Source organism: Canis lupus, chromosome 24, assembly GCF_011100685.1.
Source record: "Canis lupus familiaris isolate Mischka breed German Shepherd chromosome 24, alternate assembly UU_Cfam_GSD_1.0, whole genome shotgun sequence".
Taxonomy (NCBI): Eukaryota; Metazoa; Chordata; class Mammalia; order Carnivora; family Canidae; genus Canis; species Canis lupus.
In genome coordinates, this window is record NC_049245.1 from 40,303,073 (window position 1) to 40,321,900 (window position 18,828).

At 44.9% G+C, this 18,828-nt stretch overlaps 1 protein-coding gene across 1 annotated transcript; it reads right to left on the reverse strand.

The window, feature by feature from the left end:
* Positions 1-12,308: 12,308 nt before the first annotated feature.
* LOC102154843 lies at positions 12,309-16,921 on the reverse strand. Its single transcript, XM_038573001.1, has 4 exons — positions 16,381-16,921; positions 15,913-16,031; positions 12,806-12,994; positions 12,309-12,629 (listed from the first exon to the last, which is right to left on the reverse strand). Exons 2-4 carry the CDS (start codon positions 15,988-15,990, stop codon positions 12,309-12,311), a joined length of 588 nt encoding a protein of 195 aa, XP_038428929.1. The 5' UTR covers positions 15,991-16,031; positions 16,381-16,921.
* Positions 16,922-18,828: the final 1,907 nt, after the last annotated feature.

Sequence of the window (18,828 nt, forward strand, 5' to 3'; positions counted from 1 at the left end):
CACCCAATGTCACTTGCAGAATATTCTACTCCCCAGAAACAAGTCCCAGGTCCAGCCTACACTCAAAGGGAAAGCAAACAGCCTCTGCCTTTTGAAGGAGGGGAGTATCAATGGATTCATGGAATTCATGGGCATATTTTAAAACCACCACTGTCTGTTCTTTTTTTTTTTTTTTTTTTTAACCACTGTCTGTTCTGTTCAATGCTCTATTTCTAGCATCAAGATGTGCTTGGCTCATGCAGTAGGTGCTTAATTAGAGTTGGTTCCAGTCTGTAGGCCTTGAAGATCTTACAGTTTGGGGGCTTTCCTTAATAAAAAGAGCACAGGTTAGTCATAAAAGTTAATATTTAATTTGAATAAAAGGAGACAATACTGCAAACTACAAAATTTGTTAACCTGAAAAATAACATTTTTTATTACAGTCAGTTTAGAAAGTTTCTTTTGGCTTCTCGGCTCATTGCTACTTAGGTGATGTAAATTTTTGGAGTTCTTAGGTCAAATTTGGGAAAACATCTCTCAGTTTTCTTCTCACATATGACCTCTTTAAGATTTCAGGGCAATTCAAGTTTTCTTGGGCAGTGAGGAATCTCAGATTCTCCTCAAATGGTGACACCCATTAATCAGTTTGTTGTTCTCCTGGGTAAAGATGGACCGTGCATTTTATGTTATTTTTGTCAGGGCAGTATTTTAGGAAGCACGTGATTTTTTTTTTTTTTCTGGGTGATCATAGATCATTGACTCTTTTAGGTTAATTTTATATGTCGACTGGATCACGGGGTACCCAGATATTTGGTTAAACTTTATTTCTGGTTGTGTGTGGGAGGGTGCTTCCAGATGAAATTAGCATTTGGATGGGTAGATTCAGTAAAGCACGTTGCCCTGCCCAGGGTGATTGGGCATCATCTAATCCCTGGAGGGTCTGAATCGAACAGAAAAGCAGAGGAAAGCAGAAGTTGGCCCTTCCTGCCTGATTGTGTGGGCTGGGACATCTATTCCTGCTCCCAGTGATCCTGGTACTGGGGCCTTTCAGCTTAGGCTGGATCAGACCAGCTCTCCTGGATCTCCAGCCCGCAGATGGCAAATCATGAGACTTCTCAGCCTAATTGTGTGAGCCAGTTCCTTATAAGAAATCTCTTCCTATACACTTATATTCAATTGTTACTGTTTTGCGGAAGAATCCTAACGCAACGATTAAATAACCCAATAGCTTGTCATTTCTTTAATTCAAAACTGCCTCGTGTTCTTACCAGTATGACCTATATTCCATTTTGACAGAGAACTCACCAGAGTTCCACAGTCAAGGTGTATCACGTATCATAATATTCCCATAATATTTCATAATAATTCCAATATGCTGAAAATGCACCTGATATGCTGGAAATGCTGGAAATGCACCAGATATGAATGTCCCGTGTGTCTTCACACCTATTTACTATTTGTACAACTGTCACAATGAAATCCAAATGTCAATGTCCATATATACAGTTTTATTGGACTACAGCCACTCTCATCTGTTTACTTACTGTGTATGGTTTTTCTATTTTTGGGGGGTTTTTTTGCACTATAATGTCACAGTTGACTAATTGTGGCCTATAAAGTCTAAAATGGTTACTATTAGGCACCTTACAAAAAACTCTATTGACTGACCCCTGTCCTATGACAAAGAGTAAGAGACAACTGTCTTTTCAATGTCACTGAAGCATTGGCCATTTTTCAGTCCCTAACGCACACCAAGCTGTGTCCTGACTGGAGACAACTCCCTGCTATTCTTTCTGCCCAGAACATTCTTCTTTCTCCCAGCCATTTTTTTGTGTGATCATTTTCATCCTTCAGACAGCTTCACCTAACTAGAGACTTCTCTGGCCTCCTGTCCAAAACAGGTCTTCACTACTGTTCTTTTTTTTTTTTTTAATTTTATTTATTTATTCATGAGAGAGAGAGAGAGAGGCAGAGACACAGGCAGAGGGAGAAGGACTTGATCCTAGGACCCCGGATTGTGCGCTGATCCAAAGGCAGATGCTCAACCACTGAGCCACCCAGGTACCCCCTCCCTACTGTTCTTAACCTAGTTTCCTGTTCTTTTCCATCCTGGTCCAGCCTGTGGTTTGTATGATTGATTTGCCTTCTTGTTAGAAGCAGCTGCCCCTTTTACTCCATAAAACAAACTGTCAGTAAAAACTAGATGTCTTACCATGGGTAGGGGGGTAAGAGTGTGGGCTCTGAAATCAGAAAGCCCGGGTTTGAATCCCGAATTTGTCACTTACCAATCATGGAAGCTTGGGTAAGTCATTTATGCTCCTGCTTCCTCATTTTTCTTACCTGTCAGTTGGAAAGAAGAACCACAGTGACTGTGACATTAACTTTTGAGGGTTTTAAATAAACTGATGTAGGTAAAGCACTAAGAATAGTGCTTGGCTTACGGTAAGCCCTTGACTCAAATCCGCATCTACAAAGTCTAGTACAAAAGAACTCCAAGAGCATCTCTTTAACGAGTGAACCATTTTTTTTTTTTTTTTGGACGATGCATTTGTGGAATGAAGGCTTTATCTAGTGCTGAATAAATAAATGAGTGCCTTCTACCTCTTTTATTCCTCAACCATATGCTGCTTCATTTAAACATTATGGGCCTCAAATTTCATTTGGTGCATCAAAGGCTATAATTGACCTTAATTTACATAACAAAGTCAAATCAGGACGGCAAGTGTTTGAAGGATCTTTTAAAATTAAATTTGCGCCCCGCCCCCCCACCCCCTGCAATTTAGTAACTGTATTGGTATGCCCATGGCCAGATGAAGACCTGTAAGTATTATGGGGCCAACATCAGTCAACTATTGCCACAATTATGCCACGTAACAAATCATTCCCAAACTCAGTGGCTTAAAACAGTAATTATTTAATCTCACAAAAACATCTGCAAGCTAGTTGATGTTCAGATGATCTAGACCCCACTGAGCTGGGCTTCCAGTCTTGGGTCACAACCAGGCATTTTTCATCCTCCTCGGATGAGCAGACTTTTGCTCCTCATGTCAGTGTTGGAAGCCCAAAAGAGCATGATCCACCATGCAAATCACTTCAAGGCTTGGTGGGAATCGTGCTTACTAAGGGCCTTTTGGTTAACAAAGTCACAGGAGCCAAGTCCAACTTGTAGTTGGACTACAAGTCCAGTAGTGCAGGGAAGTATATTCCACCCAAAGCAGGAGCGGTGGAGGAGTATGTTCTGAAAAATAATCCATATCATCTCAGGATCTGCACCCAAGTGAAAATTGAAACAGAAAAAGCCAAACTGGAATAAAAAATAAAGTTGCGTTTTTCAAAGAGATAAAAGTCTGTGTTTGTTGAAATTGAAAATAGCTTTTCTGAATTATCTGGTTGTCTCCTCTGGCAGGCAAGGAGGGATGGTGGTGGTGTCCTTGCTTTTCTGGACTTTAAAGTGTGTGTCTAGTCTGATGATAATTCCTCCTTGTATCCTAGCGCCTGGCATGCAGAGGTATTTGATAAAACCTGTTGAAAGCAATTATTGAATTCTATAAATGTATAGTCATTGCATCGATACATGATGGCTCTATTAGCTTTACACAGCTTCAGGTACATTGTAAGTATTACATGTTTCTGCATCAAAACTTCAAAGAGAGTTACGGGGTGTGAAGACGCACTCAGCTTCTAACAATGACCCACATACCTTGGAGGTCTCCAAGCCGGTTGCTATCTCTGGTTTTCTGTTTGCCTCTGTCTCCCCAGCAATGCAAACAAAATGATGTTCTCATCTGATGTCACTCAAGGGAAAATGCATGCTTCGAAAATAATCAACGGAGAGGAGAATGTAGACAGGTAAATAAACAGTGTAATGAATAGAAGATAAAATGTGAATTAAAGCCAGCTTTCAAAACCTCACATTTTCCTTTCATCCACTGTTGATTTAATAATTACACAGTCAATTACAACTTGCACAAATGATTTTATATACCTATGACTCTATAAATATCTACAGTGTATATGTATTTCTAGATAACGAGGGAGGACACGATCATAATTGAGCAAACATGTTCTGACATAAGAGTAACTTTGCAAATACCTATAAAGTTCAGCTTCCACCAATGCTAGTTTTTCCCAACCCCGGGAGAATTCACATAGGGTTATGAATTTTAATCAACATAACTACCTTTCATTGAGACCCTAACATGCACCACACATTGAGTTAGGTGAGATATGTGTCTATCGCTCTCTCTCTCTCTCTCTCTCTGTATATATTTTTTCTACCCTAAAAAATACCGCCATGGTAAAAGGAACCCTCATTTTACAGAAGGGAACACAGAGACTCAGTAAATATCTTGAGCCTGCATTTTTGCTCTACTATGCTTTACCAGAAAATAGGGTTGTGTTGAAAGTTGACTACCCACCTCTGCACAGAGAGGGCCATCTGAGGACAATCAAGGCAGGCATTCTGATACCCGTGGGCCTGTCACATCTTTATTTCTTGCGCCAGGATTAGCGTAACAGAACATCCCATCTGGGAAGCCACCTCAGGGTCAGGCTGCCAATAGTTGTTATATATCTCTATTCGGTTTTCCTTCAGTTACTTAGTGCAAAGCTTCTTTTATTAGATAACTAGTAGGGGCGTGGTAAGCATGTCTGGATTATCAGGTGCCTCTGGTTTGAAAATGTTCCCTCTCGGAGCCATCAGTGAAACCCAGAGATGAAATCTTCCAAGCTGGTGATAAAGCTTCAAATAGCCTCCACTAAGAGAAGGGATTAATTATGTGTGATTTTTCAAGCAGTATCTGTAGATTTGACAGATAAGATGTCTCCTTTCTGTCTGCTGAGTGCCTTGGCCTGGCACCTTTATTGAATCATGACTGTTAGCTCTCCTTGGCCCTGAATTAGGGCACCAGAAGCCTCATTCAGGTTTAGCCATTGTCCACGCAAAGCTCATTATTGCTCTCCTGGTTGAAATTTGAAGGGAAGAATAATTAGGGAGCCGTGTCATGTTAAGGGAGCAACTGGGTTGGAAAGGCTCAAAAACAAAAAAAAAAAAAAAAGAGAGAAGAAAAAAACAACAAAAAACAACCCAGCCTTAAAAGAAACTTCTAGGAAATCTCTGATTTTTTTTTTTTTTTTTGACAAAATAAGTTTAGGGGGATCTTTGTTTAAAACAAAAACAAAACAAAACCCATGAGGGTTTATGCCTTGCCAGTTAAGAGCAATGTCTCAAAGGCATCCAGAAAAGAAAAAGTTGGCTCTGCTTTCTGAATTGCTAGCCCGAGAACAAAAGCAGCAAGGGAAAGTTTGACTTGACTTCCTCTGCAATTTGTTTATATCATCGGAGCAGAAAGAGTCTCGGGCTTGGCTGGCCACTTCCTGAATGAAGACAGAGGGCACGCCCGCGTGTGTCGCGTTCACTCCATTGTGCTGCGACCGGCAGAAATCCCGGCCGGCTGCCTGGAGGAGCCCCCGAGGGCCAAGGAAGAAGGGTTTCTCAATTCCGCTGCAGCCCCACGGGAGCACTGCGAAGTCCTGGCTCCGTGTCACCCAGGTCTTCCCCCAACCCCTCCTGGTGGACACCCCGCGGCCGCCTCCCCCAGGCAGGGCCCGCGAAAGGACCAGGCCTGAAATGACAAATATTTACTGGAAAATAATGTGCGAGTCAGATGCAACTGAAACGGTCAGGTTCTGTTTACTTCTCCCAGTAGTAGCTGGCTGAAACAGCCCAACCAGTTAGACAACTTTTTTCTTTTTCTTTTTTCTTTTTTTTGGGGTCAGGTATGTACTGACTCACTGGCAACGAACTGCAGAGATTTGAAGAAAGAGTTCTCTCTCTTTCTCTCTCTCTCTCTCTCTCTCTCTCTAGGTTATCCTGGGCGGAATGCCTGGATTGCCCTCAATCACAAAAAAAAAAAAAAAAAAAAAAAAAAAAAAGGCTCAAGGCTGGCTGAGCTCATTTGATTCTGGCTGCTAATTTCCTGCCACTTGCCTTGGGAGGCTGGAGTGGGGCCCAGTGATTTAGGCAGAGACCATCCCCCGGGGCTCCCCATGGGCTCCCCCCAGTGGGGCTCTCCAGCCTGCCCCTTCAGGACTTTATATTCGGTTGAGGTCGGCCACAGCTGGCCCGTCATGGAGAAGTTTGAAGCCAGCGGGTAAAAGGCTAAGAAAGGGATAAAAAGGACGGTTCAGTGGTGACCGCTTTTGGCTGGGTACCCGTCCTGGAGACGGACTTCGTTGGCCTCTGGAGCCGTGAAGGCGACTGCAAAACATGCAGATGGAACCAGGACACAGGCCTGACACAGACTAGGGGGACAGGAGGAACAGAGAGGGTGGGTCCCCTTTTTTCCCAAAGGGGGACCCTTCTCAGCAAAGCGCAGGCCTTGGTGAAGAAGGTGGTGGCTCCGAAGCCCCCGAAGATGCCCTGCCCTGAGGCTGGAGGCGATGTGAATGAGGATGGAGCATGCAGTGATTTCAAACTTTTGGAAAACCAAAAAATTTTGATTTTTTGGTTTTGTTTTGTTTTGTTTTGTTTTCCAATTTGGAGGGCAGGTTTCAACCAATTCTCTCGTCTAATTCCTGCTTCCTGCCAAGCTTGCCACTGTTGGTGTTTTCAAGAAAAAAATCCCAGGTTATCATTATAGAGTGTCAAAAACCCCGTGTTCAATTAGCCTGCTTTGGGAGCTCCTCTGATGGTTGGTTAAATATGAGTCCAAAGTGCTTTTTTGTAAGTGGAGCTGATCTGGGGGCGAGAAACCTTAATCTTCTGAGCTTTAAGATGCTGCACGATAATGTGTTCATGGCACCCTTTCTAGAAGACTCGAAGATTGCCTTCTTCCAGTCTGCTGTGCTCCATCCCACTTGGTAGACACATGAACATTTCAACTCACAAAGGGCTATTATATTCAAAGGACACTTGGATATTCTTTGGGAAGTTTCCCTTGTACTTTTATAGAATGTTTACAAGGTTAATAAGTATGCTTTCTCATCACTGTACATTTTAAATGGCTCCACTATTGCTCCCACGTTTATTTGAGAGTCATTGAAAGTGCTTGAATGGAGCTGGGATATTCTTTGTTGCCCTTTGATTTGGAAACAAAAGACTCAGAAAAAAAAGTTTACTTTGCTGCTGAATGCCATATGCAGATGAACGCATTGTCGATTGAATGAAACCCAGGATCTGAAGACTTTCCGAGAGGCTTAGAGCAGAAAGAGTCCCCTAGTAGTTATGGTACATGTTTGAATTTGCCTCCACTTTTCACTTTGTCGTCCTGTGCTTGGCTCTCACGTGGGGTTGAGTCCCATACCCAGGTCTTCAGGGATTCTCGAGAATAATCCATCAATGGTAGAGGTTCTGCATCAGCTATGATAAAAGTTGCTGTTTCCTTTCTTAGGTGGGAAATGGGAAATGCCACAGAGGCATAGAAAGGCAGCAGGGTCCCCCCACCCCGCCCCCTCTTCGTTCACTGTCCTGCTTCTTCGTTTTTTCCAATTTCTGGAGATCCAAGGTTCTCATCTTCAGCACCATTGACATTTGGGGGCTGCGTTGTTCTTTGTCGCGAGGGAGCTGCCCTGGGCCCTGCAGGGTGTTTACCAGCATCCCTGGGCTCCACTTGCTAGATGCCAGCAGCACCGTCACGACAAGTGACAAGTGTCTCCCCATGCCACCAAGTGCCCCCTGGAAGGGGGGTGGGTGGTTCTCACCAGTGGTTGAGAACCAGTGTTCTAGAACAGTCTACCCGCAGAAACCCTGTTTGAAGAAAGAGATTAACTTCATGCTCAGCCTGTTATAGTAACAATGACTGGTTACAGAGCGGTTATTTTCATCAGAATTCACAGAGTTGGAACTGGAAATCTGAGCAAGAAAGGGGAAAGAGAATAAATCAAATGACTCAGAATTTAATAGCCAGCCCCTCATCTGACAGGTGAGGACCAAGTGGGAAGAGCATCCCAAGGTGCTCCATCAGATGAGGCTTGTCACGGCCAGCCTCACTATTATTACGTTTTGTTATTTTACTTTTAGTACCTGGTTTCAGGTCCCCTCCTACGAGCAAACATCTTAGAGCAACCTGCCAACAGCCTGTCTCAGGATCCGTGTCTTTATGGCCCGGGAGTAACAGTTATTCATTTAATTTCAGTGGATAAACATGGACATGTACCATAAAACACATGTGAATTTCATGAGATACTGTTAAGACAATAGATTAAAAAAATGTATTATAACTGTGAACGGATATGGCTATAGGAAGTTTTAAAATGTATTGAAATATAAAGATATATCTGTATTTATTTTTATTACGTTTTAAAGATTTTATTTTTAAGATTTTATTAAGATTTTATTTATTTATTTATTTATTTATTTATTTATTTATTTATTTATTTATAAGATTTTATTTATTTATTCATGAGAGACACAGAGAGAGAGGCATGGACACAGGCAGAGGGAGAAGCAGGCTCCACGCAGGGAGCCCAACATGGGACTTGATCCCGGGTCTCCAGGATCACACCCTGGGCAGAAGGCAGGTGCTAAACTGCTGAGCCACCCAGGGATCCCTTAAGATTTTATTTTAAGATTTTACTATCATATTTTCAGGTGATCACTGCATCCGACACAGGGCTCGAATTCATGACCCCGAGATCAAGAGCCTGCATGTTCTTCTGACTAACCCCACCAGGGATCTCCTTGAAATATAAAGATATATTTAAAAAAGAGATATATCTCTGTTTCTCTGGTATTTACACTTCATATTGATCCTTTTTATGAAACATCTCAAAAAGAAAAGCAATGCCCAGAATGGCATATTGAGTTCTATATAAACAAAGATAACTTGAAGCTATCAGAGTTTATTATTTTTTAAATTTTTATTTATTTCTTTGACAGAGCGAGAGAGAGCGAGAGAGAGCACACAAGCAGGGGACAGAGCAGAGGGAGAAGAAGCAGACTCCCCGCTGAGCAAGGAGCTGGACACACGGGGCTCAATGTCAGGACCTGGGGATCATGAGCTGAGCCGAAGGCAGATGCTTAACCGACTGAGCCACCCAGGCGACCCCAAAAATAAGTTTTAAATTATGAAATGTTTGCGACAATATAGACAAGCGGACAGGATAATATACGTGTTGTGTGCTCGCTGCTAAATGTCCCTGGTCTCCAGGACTCCTATTTAGGGCTTTTACTGACCCGCCCGGGCAGAGAACATTCTTCCCTCCTTGGCCTGTGTGGCTCGTCCCTCCTTCATCTCATTCAGGTCACTGCTGACAGGGCATCCCCTCCAACATGCCTCCTGGCCCTCCTCTGTGGTGGATACAACCACAAAATGTATTCTACATAAAAATCAGAAAGCACTGTCCATCTCCCTTGGTCCCTTGCCACCCAGCCCTGCTTTACTTTTTTTTTTTTTTTTTAGAACACTCCTATATATATTATATTAAATACTTAATTTGCTTATTTCTTATCTGTTTCCTCCAACTGGAAGGCAGGCCTGTGACTCCCTTGTTTGGAGTGCTTTGTTTTGTCTAGTGCCCAGAACAATACCGGGTACCCAGTAGGTGCTCAATAAATATCTGCTGAATAAAAGTGCTATTGTCTGGGCAAGCTTTGTGGGTGTGAGTGGGCTGGTAACAACTTGTGCGGGTTGACGATTTCTTGCACTCTTGTAAATGACCTTTGTCTTTTTAAGTATGGTAATATAATATAATATGGTAATATTATATTTAATATTTAATTGCTTTGGCACGGCCAGTGAAATATTCTAAGCAGTTAATCATTTGTTCATTTTAAATAACAGGTTTCATTTTTGAATGGAGAAAAGTCTAATGAAGAAAATAAAAATGGACTCTCAGTCTATTGATAAGAGAAGGCCCACTGGCAGTTAGACAGGCAAATAAATATAAAAATACATGCGTATAGTGAGAGACTTCAACTTTTATAGACATGTATAGATTAAAAAGTAGATGATATTCCTCAATCTACTTTTCTGGTTCCTACCACAAAAAGAAATACTTGTTTTTTTATTTTTTTGTTTTTTTTTAAGATTTTATTTATTTATTTATTCAGGAGAGACACAGAGAGAGAGACAGAGACACAGGCAGAGGGAGAAGCAGGCTCCCTGCAGGGAGCCTGATGCAGGACTTGATCCTTGAACCTGAGATCATGCCCTGAGCTGAAGGCAGACGCTCAACCACTGAGCAACCCAGGCGTCCTCAAAAGAAACACTTGTAACCTATTTCTCATGGGTTGTTCCAGAAAATTTTTCCATACCTGTAGGCATTAATTTGCTAGCAAAATATACATTCCTTTAAAATTTTTTTGAACACATACAAGTACACACACACTAGCGGAATTTCTCCGACAGCCCTGGTACAGTTTGTACTTAGATATTCACTTGTTTGGCTATATGTTGAGCATCTGTCTCTCTTCCATCTGACTCCACTGCCCGTCCACCATTACAATCCCCAATGCCTGGCACCCAGCAGGCCTCAGTACTTATTCGCTGCCTGAATGGTTGAACTGGGACACACTTTTCTGACAGCAGCCACTGCATTTTTATTAATGTACTTTGACAGAAGCAGAATTCTTATACCATTAGTAAAGCTCTTTAAGATGCATATTCAATGAATATTTATAGATTTTTTTAAAAAAGAATTGATTGTGTTCCACATAAATGATCTCATGCGACCCTCAGGCAAATCTCCTGAAGTGGTTATTTTATTTTTTAATTCTAATTTAATTTTGTTTTACCTCTTTATTTTTTTAATTTAAAATCAATTAATTAACATATGATGTATTATTAGTTTCAGAGGTAGAGTTCAGTGATTCATCAGTCTTTTTTATTTTTAAAGATTTTATTTATGTATTTCAGAGAGAGAGAAAGAGAGAGACAGCACAAGTGGGTGGGGAGGGGAGGAGGGAGAGGGAGAAGCAGACTCCCCGCTGAGCAGGGAGCCCAATGTGGGGCTCGATCCCAGGATCCTGATCCTGACTTCATTGAAGGCAGATGCTTAACCAACTGAGCCACCCAGGCACCCCTCATCAGTCTTCTATAATATCCGGTGCTCATTACATCACATGCCCTCCTTAATGCCCATACCCCACTTACCCCATCCCCCTACTCCCTTCCCTCCAGGGACCCTCAGTTTGTTTCCTATGATTAAGAGTATCTTGGGGTGCCTGGGTGGCTCAGTTGGTTAAGCATTTGCCTTCAGCTCAGGTCATGATTTCAAGTCCCAGGATCGAGCCCCAGGTGGGGCTCCCCACTTGGCGAGGAGTCTACTTCTCTCTCTCTCTCTCTCTCATAAATAAAATCTTTAAAAAAAAAATAAAGCATCTCATATGGTTTCTCTCCCTCTCTGCTTTCGTCTTGTTTTATTTTTTCCTCTCTGAAGTGGTTATTTGAATTCGCATTCTTCAAATGAGGAAACAGAGAGTCAGAGAGGTCAGAGCCAAACTACAGATTAACATTTTGATACCAGGAGCAAATTTAAGGCCTCTGTTCTCTATTCATCTTCCTAACTGGCTTCCTTTGGACCCATCCCCAAAGTCAGGATGCTATGAACATTTGCGTTTGGCTCTAAATACCACATCTTTCTGCATAGTTCGCCAGGCCGCGCGGATCCCCTTTGTTCAGGTCTCTTTAGCCCAGCAGATAAGGGAAGGAGCAGAAGAGGGGATCCCTGGGTGGCTCAGCGGTTTAGCGTCAGCCTTTGGCCCAGGGTGTGATCCTGGAGTCCCGGGATCGAGTCCCACCCACATCAGGCTCCCAGCATGGAGCCTGCTTCTCCCTCTGCCTGTGTCTCTGCCTCTCTCTCTCTTTCTGTGACTCTCATGGATAAATAAATAAAATCTTAAAAAAATATATAAAGAGCAGAAGACGCTGAATAATAACAACAACAACAAAAAACAAACAGAAAAACCCTCCAACAGGAAAGAAACTCCTCCATAGGGCAGAAACCCGCCACCAGGGCTCCTACGAAGCAGGCCTGAGCCGCTCAGACTCAGCACAGGAAGCAGGCTGTAAATGGCACCATGAATAAAACAACTTTGGTGGGTGTGTTGGGGGGGGGTTGTGGACAGCATCTGCTCCCTGCTACTTAGATGTTGTCACCTTTCAAAGTGGGGAGGGAGCATGTGGAGTCAAAAGGCCACCCAGCCGTGTCCTATTTTTCAAGGAAAAACAGTTAAAGCCCAACTCAGTAAATAAACTGAGAGCCATTGAGTGGCATACTTCAAACCGGTGAGTTTTAGGGCGTGTAAATTATATCTTAATTAAGCTGTTTGGAAAAAAAAAAAAAAGGAGAGAGAGCTCCACTAAACGTTATTATCTTTTGCCAGCCAGTCAGCTAGCATAGACTGGGGTGTGGGGTGTGTGTGTGTGTGTGTAAAAATGTGGCCAGTGGGTCCAGAGCATATCAGGATGTGGGAAACTCAAAAGGTTACTATTTAATATCATGTGCAAAACACGTATGCAGAGCCGAGGAGGTGAAAACAGTTCTCGAGGGACCAGGGTCTCCTGAGAAGTAAAAATAGATGAGAAAGACGAGGCTTTTGCTCTGCAGGTGTGACCGTGTCTTGCCAGAGGTGACTCTGCAGCCCTGGTTCGTCTGTCCAGGCTGTGCACTCCTCGGGAGCCTCGTTCCTTCTGCCAGGATTTGGAGGTCTGCGGAGGCAGAGCGGCAGGGGAATTATTTCCAAAAGAAATAATCACTGGAATAGTGAGATGGAGAGAGACAGAGAGAGAGAAAATTTGAATGAAGTTGGCTATATTTTCCTGAAAACATGAAAATGAACACTGCAAAGAATATACAGTGACAGCGATGCCTTGGGAAGACCCACCTGCCGGGTTGGATGGGGAAAATGAACCCCACGGGGGATGGCGATGGGGCTGGGTGGAAGGGAGTGGGGTTTGCATCCGGACCCTGTGCTGTGGTTTGTGGGCCTGACTCGCAGAGGTAAGGACGGTCCGGGCGAGAGGTGACTGCAGGCCGCCGCGACGTCACCCACACTCCACATTAGCCCCTCACCCTGGGAAGAGGGAGAGAAAGACAAACAAGCAAACCTCAAAATCACAAACAACTAGAGGAAGCAAAACGAGACAAAAAAAGTCTTATTCAGTCGAAAAGAAAAAAACCGATGAGAAGTTTTTCTGAGCAATCCATGAGCCAGTGCCCCACGCGTGGCTCTGATGATTATCTCTTAATCACAAGTTTTTAAAAATATCAATAAAGCGCATCCATCGCACGAGGCTAGGACCCTGGTTACCGTGGGAGGGAATGGTGACTTCGGGGTGCCGATCACCCATCACTAGGGGAAATCCATCAGGCTGGATACTTCCCCTGGGCCTGCTGTTTTGCATGTATGTAATATTTTACGTGCATTTAAACCTAAAGCCAGTATGTGTGTCCCTGTTGCTACTTGCTTAGTAATTTCATACTCCAAGGGACCCAAGAGGCCTTGGACTCTTCTCTGGCCTCCTTCCCTCCCATCCTGAGCCGTCGTGACCTCAGGCCAGCTACTGGCGCCCACGGGGGCGTCATCCTGGATTCTCCTTGCTCTGAGCCCCTCGCCCAGTCTGCACACCTTGTTGACTCCACAGCCACGACACGTCCCAGGTCTCTCGGATTTGCTCCCCTTCCACCGAACTTTCCAAGCTAAAGCTACAGTTTGTCTGGACAACTGGCTTTCCTGCTTCTACACCTGTCTCTCTCTCTCTCTGGCCAATCTGCTCGTCAAAGTTACTCTTTTAAAAATGGAAATCAGGTGCCGACATGCAGGTAGAGTGAGACGCGGGTGGTGATTCCTCCTCCAGATGCCTTCTGGAGCCCCACTGGAGCCCCACAGGTAAAGCCCCAGCCACCCTGGTCTTCTTTCTGTTCCCCAAACTGTCTAAGCCCATTCCTTCCTCGGGGACTTGGCTTTGCTGCCCCCGTGGGTCTCATATCATCTTCTCACAAAGGCCCCCCGGGATCCCACCTATGACCAGGTGCCGCTCACCATCCCTTTACCTTCCTGGCACCTGCGACTCTTTGATACGTCACGTCATCCCTCTGCGTTGTTAGCTCGCTGGTTTCTCCCTACCCGGGACACAGGCGTCAAGAACTGTGTCTGTCTTGTCAACATCTCTCCTTAGATGTATAGAAACACTTCAGAGGGCCCATGTCCAAAGCTCGGTTCCCGAACTTCCCCCTGCCCGGCACCCCACCCAGGGGGGCTGGGGGAAGAGGTACGTGACTGGCAGCTATGCAGGGATTGCTACATGGGTGAGAGGACTTGAGAGGGGATGAGCATGGGAAGGAGATTTGAAGGCTAATTGCAGGGAACCTGGAAGGCTTCACGGAGGAGGTGACATTCGAGTTGAAGTAAGAAGGTTGAGGCTTATGGGGAAAGGGGGGAAGGGGTGCTGGGGACAACCTGCTTTGTCATAGTCTTCCCTCCTCTGCTCAGGGTGACCCCGTACCTTCGGTAGCTCAGGCCAAAACTGCTGCAGTCACCCCTGGCGCCCTCTTTCTCCCTCACGTTCCACATTAAAGCCACCAGCATCTTCTGGTGGCCGTGCCTGTAGATTGAAGTGACTCATCCTTTCTCTGCCATGGCCCAGCCTGAGCCCCCCACATGGCCCCGTGCCCTCTTCCATTTAGTCTCCAGAGCGGGATATTTTGAAAATAATTGTAACCATTTATAGATTATTAATTAATCAATAACTGATTGAATGAACCAGTGATGATGGTCATCATTCAATAGCACGTGCTAAGGATTTAAGTCCTTGTTGAGTGAATAATAATTAACAGAAATTTACTAAAGTCATTAAATGGAAAAAGATAGAGTTTCTGTTGGGGGTCTGGAACCACTCTACCCTGACCTTCAGACGTGAACAGACAAGACCTCTGCCCACCTGGAACCTGGGGTCTGCTTGGGAAAAGCCACCCATCCAACGATCACAGAGACATCTCATCACAAACGTGGTGGGAAGGAAACACAGAGAACACTCAGAGTGTCCAGCTCCATTAGAGAGAATGGGGAAGGCTTCCCGGAGGAGGTGACATTTGACCTGAAATAAGGTGGAGGTGAACAGGGAGCAAGGGGAGACAGGGGTGCTGCGGGGTGGGTGGGGGGAACATTTGCAACAGAAAAAACTTTCAGTGCAAAGGCCTTGAGACCCTGAGTGTGAATTAATCATTTATATCTTACGGTTTCCAAGATCCCAGAGAGCCTCAGGATTTGGTTTCTGATATTTCCTATTAAGTTCACAGTCTGCTGCCGATAGAAGCTGGATGATAATTTTGATTCTTCTTCTAATGGAGATGGGAAACACCTCCAAAGTCAGGATTCTCATGAAATCTTGGAGACCTTAAGAGTTTATGTAGTTTGTGGTTGGATTTTTACATCATCCTTGTTTGTTTTCTTCTCTTTCCAACCCTTTGACATTGGCTGGTCACTTAAAATTTAGAACTCGCCCTGGGTTGTGGACGATTTCCTGGAAGACAGCTGGTTGAGTGTCCCCCTGTGTGTCTCTGAAATAAACATCCTCTTTGGAGAAAGGCTTTCTTTAGGGCCTTCCTGCTCAGCATCTTTTTTGCAATGTACATTCCTGCTTTGTACGACTTCTGAGAAGAAATCTTGGAAAACGATCACTAAAATAACAGCCAAAGGTTATTGTGCACTTCACCGTGCTACCAGCCCTGGGAGCTAGGTGCTGGTGTTATCCTCTGTTCCCAACTGAGGACCTGAGGACCTGAGGACCTGAGGCTCGGGATGTTAGGTTAGGTGTCCCACATCAGTCCATAACTAACAAACCCAGAGCCAGGTTTTATATCCAGGACAGGTTGACTCAAGAACCCGTGCTCTTCATCAGCAGGCCTCCAAGCCTCCCTGACCCAAAATTTGAAAGTCTCCTCCTAACCTCAATTTCCCCACGACCCTGAACACAAAGTTCTGATTCTTACAGTCCATGTGTTGCCAGTCGTGATGGTATTTTCTCTCGCAAAGGCAACCAACTCTGGCTGATTTTTGTTGAAAAACATGCAACGGGCTGATGTTGAGCACGGCTGGGGGATCGGGAACTCTGTGTGGAAGAGAGAAGCAGAGAGGGAGAGAAGGAGGAAGAACTCGAGCAGTCCCATGTGTCTAGGGAGCAAGACTTCTTCAAGGACTTTCTTCTGGAATGGGGGAGCTGTGGCGTGTTTTTTGCCCCACACCGCTCTGGGGAAGATTCCCCATCCCCGCATCTAGAGTTTGATGATAACCTTGACCATGGACTTGTCCCTCAGCCAGGGGAGGGCAGGTGCCTTGACCGACGGTCCCACCAGAGTGGCTTACAATGAAGCAGCTCATCCCCTAGAGGAAAACCAGGGTGCTGCCACCCAAGCAATGGGAGATGGCTGTCAAGCTCTCCAAAAACAGTTGACACTTACTCTGCCTCCTTCTTGTTCAGTCTCCTGGAGGAAGGTCGGACGTGAGAACTCCGTTCAGTTTTGATCAGGCCCTTTGCTCCCACTGTCAATGGCTCATCCTTACTTGATGGGTACCTAGCGAAGTGCCAGGCATGTAGTGGGTGCTTAACACGTCAATGTGGGATGAATAAGTGAATGGAAGAGAGAAAACACGTCCCCAGTGCTGAATTATTGCTCTCGCTTATTAACCGGACATTATACCTTGTTCAAAGAAGCCTCCCTGTGTTGGGCTTTTTGGGAAGGTCCAAAAGATGGCCCCTTCCCTGCCAGAGTTCTCAACCAATTGAGAAATAAGGCAAAAGGATAAGCAAGTTGTCTTAGTTCGTTGGGGCTGCTCTAACAAAAACCCTGTAGACTAAGTGGCTTATAACCACAGAAATTTCCTTCACTAGGTTCTGGAGACTGGTAGTGGGAGATCGGGTGCCAGTACTGTTAGGAGAGGGCTGCTGACTTCTCAGAGTGTCCTCACTCACCTGGTGGGTGCATGGGGGGTGGCAGGGGAGCTCTTTGGGTCCCTTTCATAAGGACCTTAATTCCATCTTTGTGACTTCATTACTTCCCAAAGGCCCCACCTCCTAATACATCAGAATGGGGCTAGGCTTCAACATATGAATTTGGGGTGGGGGAGGATATAGTCAATAGCTCAGATGGGAACTCAGATGTCACTTTTATTGTTACCAGGTCCAGCCATACAGAGGCCAGGGGCTTCCCAACACTGATCCCAGGATTAATGGACCCTATAGTCCCAGCGCCGGAGAACGTGAGCTTCAAGGACAACTCTGTCCTCCATAAGGAGCAGAGGACAGCTCTGTTCTTCCCAAATCCTCCTCTTCCCCTGGCGTGGAAAGGATAAAGGGCAGAGAATGGCGAGGAGTTTCAGGAGCTGAGCTCTCCCCACGCAGAGACCTAACATCAGGACACCTGGTTTTGAAAAAGAGAAAATTTTGTCAAAAGACTATGAAAGTTCGGGGTACCTGGGTGGGTCCGTCGATTAAGCGGCTGCCTTCGGCTCAGGTCATGATCTCAGGGTCCCGGGATCGAGCCCCACATCAGGCTTTCTGCTCAGCGGGGAGTCTGCTTCTCTCTCTCTCCCTTTGCTGGCTGCTGCCCCTGCTGTGTTCTCTGTCTCTGTCAGAATAAATGAATTAAATCTTAAAAAAAAATAAAGACTCTGAAAGTTATCTTAAAATAGAAATGTTAAAAGTCCTCAAAGGGTCATAATTACTATTATCATCGACCTGGTGATAGTCAAAAGCCAGTTGCCTGATGCTGGGACCAAACTGACCACCAGGCCAGAGGAACAGTGGCTCCACCATGGAGTCCAATACTGCTGAGGTTGAACTTCTCTGCTCTGCACCTTAGTGGCTGTGGAAACTGAGGCTTGTTCATGCTTCTGGACCTTGTTTCTGCAACTATAGAATAAGTATGATAACAGATTCCATTCCATAGGTTTCTTGGTGAAGAGCTCTTCAGATAATGCATTTCAAATGTACAGATCAGTACCTGGCACATAGCAGGCTCTTAATAAATGTTCCTTAACGTCCTTATTATGATTTTTTTGTCGTTGGTGGTGATGGTTAGGGTCCTTGTGCTGCAGTGAAGCAGAGATCTATCTCTTGCCCCGGTTGTCTGTTTGCTCACGGGTGGGAGAAAGAGCCCTGGGAGAGAAGACTGGAGACCCAAGTTCAAATCCAGGTTCAGGTACTTTCTAGCTGCATAATTGATAAAAATCACTAACCTTTGAACCTCAGTTTCCCTCTCAGTTATGGGTGATAAAGAATGATAGAAAAGCTTAATTTGAGGGACACCTGGGTGGCTCAGAGGTTGAGCATCTGCCTTTGGCCCAGGGCGTGATCCCAGGGTCCTGGGATCGAGTCCTGCATCGGGCTCCCTGCATGGAGTCTGCTTCTCCCTCTGCCTGAGTCTCTACCTCTCTGTGTCTCTCATGAATAAATAAGTAAAATCTAAAAAAAAAAAAGAAAAAAAAAGCTTAATTTGAACTTGGAATGTGAATTTTTCTTTTCCTTCTTCTTGAAACATTCCTTCCTTCTTCCCTTCGTCTATTAACAAGTCCAGCCAGGGATCTCGGTTCATCTGCTGCCCTTGCAGGGAGGCACCCCCGACCCCACTGCACGTATCTATTTGCTTCACAAATTTTAATGGGCAACGTCCCTGTCTGCCAGACACATCTCTAGAGTTAGAGTGATGAGTCAGCAAAACATGGTCTCGGGCTTTCAGGAATGGGGGAAAAGTCATGGGACTCTCTTCTCTGTATTGTGTTTGCCCAGGACACCTGCTCTTCCCATTCGGGTCTGCTCTTGGTTGTAGAATAATCCACACAATCCACACCTAGGCGCGCGCGCACACACACACACACACACACACACACACTTTCTCCCTAGACTGTGG